This window comes from Anneissia japonica, unplaced genomic scaffold, assembly GCF_011630105.1.
Source record: "Anneissia japonica isolate Jap-2015-1 unplaced genomic scaffold, ASM1163010v1 scaffold287722_len911783_cov160, whole genome shotgun sequence".
Classification (NCBI taxonomy): Eukaryota; Metazoa; Echinodermata; class Crinoidea; order Comatulida; family Comatulidae; genus Anneissia; species Anneissia japonica.
In genome coordinates, this window is record NW_022711579.1 from 879,023 (window position 1) to 888,471 (window position 9,449).

At 34.6% G+C, this 9,449-nt stretch overlaps 1 protein-coding gene across 1 annotated transcript in view; it reads left to right on the top strand.

Moving 5' to 3' along the window:
• LOC117107556 (multiple epidermal growth factor-like domains protein 10) overlaps window positions 1–2,107 on the top strand; it is a 6,557-nt gene extending 4,450 nt beyond the window's left edge. Inside the window, exons 4-5 of the mRNA XM_033249258.1 lie at window positions 415–555; window positions 1,878–2,107. Coding sequence (XP_033105149.1) covers window positions 415–555; window positions 1,878–2,053 — 317 coding nt within the window. The 3' untranslated portion in view covers window positions 2,054–2,107. The remainder of the gene's footprint in view (window positions 1–414; window positions 556–1,877) is intronic.
• The last annotated feature ends 7,342 nt before the right edge of the window (window positions 2,108–9,449 follow it).

Sequence of the window (9,449 nt, forward strand, 5' to 3'; positions counted from 1 at the left end):
TATATATATATATATATATATATATACATACATATATATCAGAACTATTATGACTACTACAAATTTACAATAATATATCTAAAAACAATATTTTATTCTATGACACACCTAATTGTTGTTTATTAATATATAGGATTACTGTTGTTCATTTACTAAACACCGTAAGTTGCCATTTCCATAGTTGAATCCCTACTTAATAGTATTTACTATGGGTACTACATGTGAGATTTTTCCCTTTTCTTTCCATTTTTTAGTCGCATCCTTAGTTATTGGAGTACTACACAGCTTACACAATATAAAAATATTCCGGTACACACAGCTCTTTTATCATAAAGTATCACACGAATTCAGTATACAATATATTTAGAAAACAAAATTAAGCTCACCAGAATATATTCTGCTTATGTTACTTAGATTGTGACACTGGAACAACAGGGAACTATGGACCGGGATGCCTTCTTGATTGTCACTGTGACGCTGCTGTCTGTCAGCCGTCAGAGGGCTGCAACGAAGGAGTCACTTGTCATACTGGTTACACTGGCAGCCGTTGTCTAGGTTTGTACAAGTACATTTAGTTTTTATATACCACAATAATTAAATCATCAATTTTAATATAGTAATAAACTTATGATAAGGTTGTTTAAAAAAGAAATCAGAATGCATACAGCCATTAACTAGACTTACTATGTCTGTACAACATAGGGTATCACACCCAAGGTGGACTTGGAAACGTTGACTAGGGTGTTGTGACTATGTGTTTAGGTGATGTACAAAACGACAAGTTAACAAAGAAAGTTCAAAAATAAATTATCAACATTCACAACACACATTTATATGAGTAATAAAATAATTATAACAATTATCAAACAAAAGTATCTCCAATTAAATTTGATACCAATTGTTAATTAAGCCTATTTTAAATTATATATAATAACTCAGGTATTTAAGCAAATGTTCAAAGCATTGCCTTAGTTTCCATGAAATTGCCAACTTCACCACCTCTGCTTGTTTTCCTTTGAATAATTACTTTTATACATAGTACCGTCAACTTCTACAGCACCTTCAAACATAAATCACAAACTACTGCCTATATCATTCTCCCATCTTGGGCTAGCATCCTTTTCGGGCTAACATCATAAGCATACCATCATAAGCATATAAACTCCACATCTCGGATGGCACTACAAATAAATGAAATCCAGAACTACAATAATATTAATTCATTCACATACCAATTAAATGTACAACTAATCCACTTTAATCATATTCAAGGCAAGTATAAAGCCACATACCATGTAATGCCTATGTGCATTCCACTACCTGCATTTACTATTCAACGTATAATTAATACCTATGGAAGCTACATAATTTCACATTTATAAATTATCAACAGTACTTACATAGGCCCTTTTAAATTTTGTTCTTGTATTTATAGTGCACACATTTCAGTGGTGCTCTCCATTACCTACCACACTTTCTTAAACCTTAGGTGATTCAGCTTGGGCATGTCTACTGCACCAAACCCTTTCAGTTCACCTTCTATCACCTCTCCTGTGCAACTGTCAACAGGATAATTCCTATTCTACCAATTTGATCATAGATTAACATAATTACACACTTCACTTATGTGCACTTATCACCAGTTGCACGATCCCCTAAATGTGAATCCAGATCCGCCTATGTGGTCTATGATTCGACAAAGTATGGAAAAGATCCAAGCATGGAAAGTGACCAAAGTGCCGGGTGGAAAAACCCAGTGCAAAAAGATAGAAAAAAATAACAACATGGAAGATAAAAGAAAAGATGTTACTGTACTTCTATTAAGAACAATGACTACTTGTGGTATCTTTACAAAATGTGTTTTCCTCCTATGGTAGAAAGAGATCCGAATGTCGAATGTCCCGGTGGCTTCTATGGCGAACAGTGCACCAAAATATGTCACTGTGAAGACTCATCAAATTGTAATCGAAATAGCGGAAATTGCCCAGTTGGTGATGCTTGTAAAGAAGGATGGGCTGGGGAAGGCTGCCAACAAGGTAAGACAGACAGTTAAAAGAATGTATAATGTCATCCAGATTATAAACAAAAATAATTTCAATAAAGTTTAGTCAAAGAGTATAAAATTGTAAATGTCCTACCAAAGAGTAATCTATGACTGCAAGAGGTCCCTGATGTTGTATGCACTGTCACGATATAGGGGCGCCATATTAGAATTAAAATCGCTCAAAACTCTTCTTTTTAAGGACACACCCCTTCATAACAATACTTTTTGAAATAGGATTACTTTCCAATGAAACCACAATAGTCGGATTTCTTGCAATTTTATACGTATTGGTTTAGGATTCCTTTTAATCAACCACAATAATTTAAACTGTACGTGATGGGCCAAGATATGCTGCCTTATATGCTGCCAAAAAAGGTAAGACATACATAAAAGAAGTATAAAATTTAATTTAATTCCCATTATATACAATGAACTTAATTTTCTTCCAAACACTTTTAAGCCTAATGTGGTCTTAACTCCGTGAACCTAAACGAGACCCTAAGTCTTTCTGGACGTTACTTTTTTTAAGCAGTATCCACTGTGAGATGGACTTCTTCGCCTCTGTTTAGGGTTTATCACAATTACTTGTATTAATTGATTTTGTTTTGCTCCAAATAATGGTCTTAATCTAGATTATGTGTGATCACGTAATTGTTAAAATACCGTCCGTTCTTGTTTATGTGTCCGTGTGACGTTATTTCATTCATTCTACCTGATTTTACCCTTATAAATTTTCCGATTTATTTTTAGAAGATGTATAAACCAGTGGGATCTAACATTTCCGACATTTTGTCAAAACTATTCTATCGAGAAATTAACTATTTTATCGGTAGAGAACTCTTTTAAAATTGAATATTCTGTAAACAGAGACATTTCTAACGACAAAAGAGGGGTTTTTTTTGTTTTTTTTTCTATTTTTTATTTATTTTTTTGTTGGTATATGTTCTTTGTTATTATAGCCACAAGTCTTGATTGAACTCCTCTTCTAAAATTAAGCCTTCTCTATGACGGAATAATTCATTTGTTGACAAAGGACTTTTTGTAGAGAAAATATTCACTTTTTGAAAACAATGTCATTTTAGTAACAAAACATTATTTCGTTGAAAAAGGCTATGTTCTCACACGGCTGCTAACGGATAGCAGGATCCGGATCCGGATCTGTCTCTTATACACATCTAGATGTGTATAAGAGACAGCTTGCCAACTTCACCACCTCTGCTTGTTTTCCTTTGAATAATTACTTTTATACATAGTACCGTCAACTTTAGCAGCACCTTCAAACATAAATCACAAACTACTGCCTATATCATGCTCCCATCTTGGGCTAGCATCTTTTTCGGGCTAACATCATAAGCATATCATCGTAAGCATATAAACTCCACAACTCAGGCAGTAGGTCCTTTTAAATTTTGTTCTTGTATTTTATAGTGCACAAATTGCAGTGGTGCTCTCCATTAGCTTACCACACTTTCTTAAACCTTAGGTGATTCAGCTTGGGCATGTCTACTGCACCAAACCCTTTCAGTTCACCTTCTATCACCTCTCCTGTGCAACTGTCAACAGGATAATTCCTATTCTACCAATTTGATCATAGATTAACATAATTACACACTTCACTTATGTGCACTTATCACCAGTTGCACGATCCCCTAAATGTGAATCCAGATCCGCCTATGTGGTCTATGATTCGACAAAGTATGGAAAAGATCCAAGCATGGAAAGTGACCAAAGTGCCGGGTGGAAAAACCCAGTGCAAAAAGATAGAAAAAAATAACAACATGGAAGATAAAAGAAAAGATGTTACTGTACTTCTATTAAGAACAATGACTACTTGTGGTATCTTTACAAAATGTGTTTTCCTCCTATGGTAGAAAGAGATCCGAATGTCGAATGTCCCGGTGGCTTCTATGGCGAACAGTGCACCAAAATATGTCACTGTGAAGACTCATCAAATTGTAATCGAAATAGCGGAAATTGCCCAGTTGGTGATGCTTGTAAAGAAGGATGGGCTGGGGAAGGCTGCCAACAAGGTAAGGCAGACAGTTAAAAGAATGTATAATGTCATCCAGATTATAAACAAAAATAATTTCAATAAAGTTTAGTCAAAGAGTATAAAATTGTAAATGTCCTACCAAAGAGTAATCTATGACTGCAAGAGGTCCCTGATGTTGTATGCACTGTCACGATATAGGGGCGCCCTATTAGAATTAAAATCGCTCGAAACTCTTCTTTTTAAGGACACACCCCTTCATAACAATACTTTTTGAAATAGGATTACTTTCCAATGAAACCACAATAGTCGGATTTCTTGCAATTTTATACGTATTGGTTTAGGATTCCTTTTAATCAACCACAATAATTTAAACTGTACGTGATGGGCCAAGATATGCTGCCTTATATGCTGCCAAAAAAGGTAAGACATACATAAAAGAAGTATAAAATTTAATTTAATTCCCATTATATACAATGAACTTAATTTTCTTCCAAACATTTTTAAGCCTAATGTGGTCTTAACTCCGTGAACCTAAACGAGACCCTAAGTCTTTCTGGACGTTACTTTTTTTAAGCAGTATCCACTGTGAGATGGACTTCTTCGCCTCTGTTTAGGGTTTATCACAATTACTTCTGTCTCTTATACACATCTAGATGTGTATAAGAGACAGCCAGAATATATTCTGCTTATGTTACTTAGTTTGTGACACTGGAACAACAGATAAATATGGACCGGGATGCCTTCTTGATTGTCACTGTGACGCTGCTGACTGTCAGCCGTCAGAGGGCTGCAACGAAGGAGTCACTTGTCATACTGGTTACACTGGCAGCCGTTGTCTAGGTTTGTACAAGTACATTTAGTTTTTATATACCACATTAATTAAATCATCAATTTTAATATAGTAATAAACTTATGATAAGGTTGTTTAAAAAAGAAATCAGAATGCATACAGCCATTAACTAGACTTACTATGTCTGTACAACATAGGGTATCACACCCAAGGTGGACTTGGAAACGTTGACTAGGGTGTTGTGACTATGTGTTTAGGTGATGTACAAAACGACAAGTTAACAAAGAAAGTTCAAAAATAAATTATCAACATTCACAACACACATTTATATGAGTAATAATAATAATTATAATAATTATCAAACAAACGTATCTACAATCAAATTGGTACCAATTGTTAATGAAGCCTATTTTAAATTATATATAATAACTCAGGTATTTAAGCAAATGTTCAAAGCATTGCCTTAGTTTCCATGAACTTGCCAACTTCACCACCTCTGCTTGTTTTCCTTTGAATAATTACTTTTATACATAGTACCGTCAACTTCTACAGCACCTTCAAACATAAATCACAAACTACTGCCTATATCATGCTCCCATCTTGGGCTAGCATCATTTTCGGGCTGACATCATAAGCATACCATCATAAGCATATAAACTCCACATCTCGGATGGCACTACAAATAAATGAAATCCAGAACTACAATAATATTAATTCATTCACATACCAATTAAATGTACAACTAATCCACTTTAATCATATTCAAGGCAAGTATAAAGCCACATACCATGTAATGCCTATGTGCATTCCACTACCTGCATTTACTATTCAACGTATAATTAATACCTATGGAAGCTACATAATTTCACATTTATAAATTATCAACAGTACTTACATAGGTCCTTTTAAATTTTGTTCTTGTATTTATAGTGCACACATTTCAGTGGTGCTCTCCATTACCTACCACACTTTCTTAAACCTTAGGCGATTCAGCTTGGGCATGTCTATTGCACCAAGGAGGTATAAAAATAAATATAATATTTTTATACCTCCTTGATTGCACCAACCCTTTCAGCTCACCTTGTATCACCTCCCCTGTGCAACTATCCACAGGATAATTCCTATTCTACCAATTTGATCATAAATTAACATAATTACACATTTCACTTTGAGCACATATCACCAGTTGACACTTGCTTTTAGCTCATCATTATTCATACAACTTTTCTGCGGGATACAACTCTCGCGACAGTGTAAGTTACAACAAGCATTATCAGCACATTGCCCAAGAAATGGATAAGATGTCAAACATGTTTGTGCTCATGGCGCTTCTGACACTCTAGGGAACCTTTTTAATTAAATATACTACTAATGTATTGATTTTATGTGAAAATAAAATCTAACCATACTGTCTTGTCTTACCTATGCTATATAACAAATGACTAGTAAATTGAACCACCACAAAAATCGTAATTACTAATTACCACTTTGTTCTTCAGCTGATGGAGTACAATGGAGCGATGGCACAGATGCTAACTACGGTGAAATCATCGATACTGGTGAAGTTGGTCGATGTGTTGTATACAACCAAGTAGATCACGTTTTCTCTTGGAAAATTCAGCTGTGCGCATCTGAAAATGCGTACGTGTGTAAGGATATTAGAGGTAACCAGTAGTGTGTTAATTCTCGCGTACTGAATTGTTTCTATCGCATGGGTGTAAAAAGTCAAAGTTACGAAGAGTTACAATTCAACATAATGGCTCAAAACACATTTTTCATTCTAACATTTCTTTTCACAGCATTAACAATTCTTTTTTTTACAGCATTAACTAGATCTTTCTTGCAGCATTAACATAGTTCACTCCACAGCATAGGTATTGTATTAACAGCACAGACCAATCCCAGACCCGCCAACTTCTATCAAATTACTGTGCCAAAAAGGTTAACATAGACTTATTTCAGCTTTCAAAAATATTTCCACTTGGATATAATTTCAACGGAAGTCGATGTAAAGGTACATTTCTGGTCAATCAAGTACTTGCAAGTCTGCTAGGTAAAGGTTTTGGATGGATTATCATATTATTCATTATTTTTATTGACACTATTATTTAAGATCATTTTATTCTGCTTGATGTACTATAAATATAGAACTGGTTTGGATTTAGAATATTTTCAAACATTTCAAAGGAGCTATTCGACTTGCTATAACAAAAATAAACAATCTAATAACAGAGAATAATCAAAAGCTAAATTAATAATTGAATATTAACACTTGTTAGAATAGTAAAAATACAATACAGTAAAATAACAATCTAATAAACCGTACAGAATTATGGAATATCACATATTAATAACAATTTGAGCTAAATATATTTCAATTTTCTTACAAGATTGCATGCATGTGATGACTGAAGTATACTATACTATGCTGGTAGGCATTAAGGGTGCTGTTATTAACGATGGTATTTATTAATAATATCTTCTGCACTTGTTCATGCGTTTTGGGAGCTAATTATGAGGTAAATACATTATACAGAACACGCGTGTGCCCCGCGTATTCAGTCTTTTTAAGCTGGTGGCCAGTTCCAATATTTTGAAACCAGCGGCTGTGTACTTCCAATTTTGTTAACGTCAGTCTCGCCCATTCTCTTTTATGGTAGGGAATTAGGATAGAGGGTTATTATCACCTCAGCCCCCACCTTAATGAGCCTTGTTTTGAAAAATAAAATAATAATATTTATAATAATAATAATAATAATTAATAAATAAATAACATATTTATGCATAAAAAACCTTTTTGCTGTGTATTTTGCTGTGGTCCTCTCAGAGAAAAATAATAGAGTATACGATACATCGGGAAAATACATAAGACTTAAGCTACGTTCACGTCAAGCCCGGATTCCAGTCCGGAATCCGGAGAAAAAATCGTGAAAATGGGTTCCGATCAGTGGTAAAGAATAGGACCGTTCACATCAAATTCACACGATGTGAACGCAGTGTTCAAAATACGTAGCAACTCACGATTTTTTGTACGGGCTCCGGTCCGGATCCGGGTTTGATGTGAACGTAGCCTTATACCTAGATTTAAATTAGTTAACTGAGAGCGAGTGTTTGATATCATACTGGAAGTTTGTTGCAGACTTTAGCGCCAGCTACCTTAAAAGAAGAATTCATTTTAATTAATGTATGTTGTGGCACAACAACATTAAAATTTGAGTTTCTACTCCTCGTGTTAAGTGAGTATGTCTTACACTATCAAGTTTAATTTCATTTATCAATCTTTGGATGGGGCAATGTTATAAACACATTTGTAAATTAAACATGCTAAAAAGTAGTCTCTTCTCTCTCAGGGACGTATTCAGGGTGGGGGGGGGGAGCCGTGGGAGCCGCGGCTCCCCCCCTTTGTACACAGTGTTAAAATTTTAAAGCATAAATTCTTGAGCCAATACAAATTCTTTCCTGGGATCACTCAAAATGAATACTTCTAAACATGTAAATATGCATCAGTACACGTTATACATAGACCTAATAGAACACATAGGCCTAAGCGTGATTAAAAAAATCTTAAATCTCTTAAATCCATAAATCTCAGGCCAGGTCTTTTAAGATAGAAATGCGATACTGTGGTTCAATTTCGTTTTTATCCTTTTGTAAGTTTCTTTTAATGTTTGTTTAATAATATTACTACTAATAGTAATAATGATAATAATAACAATGATGATGATGACGAGAGTAATAACTGATTATAATATTAATAGCAATAAAAAGTGAAGAAAATTGTGCTAAATGCGAAAAAAAAGTTGTGATTTGTTGATCATACTATAGTATATATAGTTAAAACTTAGTAAGCTATAATTAGGCCTAAGTTATCCTGGATATTAAGTAGATCCCTGATAAAAGATCATGAGAAATTTGTTGGCGTTTCATTTTGACTATAATGGTAATGTGATGATGATGAATTTTACTATGTAAAAGTGTCATTTCCGGCCATCTCGAGATGTACCATTTCCTCAAATTTTCTCACCTCAGCCCCAGCCATGGTGGGGCTGAGGTGGTTGTGAAATCACGTTTTTGAAGTAGGCCTATGTAACGTACATACTCAAAGACAATGTTTTTAAGCTTTGTTTTCTATGGTATACACACACACACACACACACACATTAATAAGATCTCTATGGTTGTCAAAAATCCCTGATAAAAGATCATGAGAATTTTTTTTGGCACTTCATTTTGACTAATGGTGATGTGATGATGATAAATATTACTAAAGGTGTCATTTCTGGCCATCTAGAGGTACTATTTTCTCACCTCAGCTCCAACCATTGTGGGGCTGAGGTGGGTGTCGACTCACAAAATGCCCTCCCCCTCCACCTTTCAAAACAGGTCTGTGCCCTTCCCTGGGTATGACATTGAACTCCATCGAATCGGCTCCTGATATATGTCTTAGTGACTGCTGTTTGTTTTTAGGATGTGATCTGGTTTTTCATGTCCATTTTTCGTGATTATGACTATTCTGGCAGTGTATAAAGAATGTTTTGAGCAGAGGTGGATTTAAGGCCCCCCCCCCCTTCATTTTTGAAGGAAAAATAAAGAAGAAAAATATATTCAAATTGAAGTGCGAG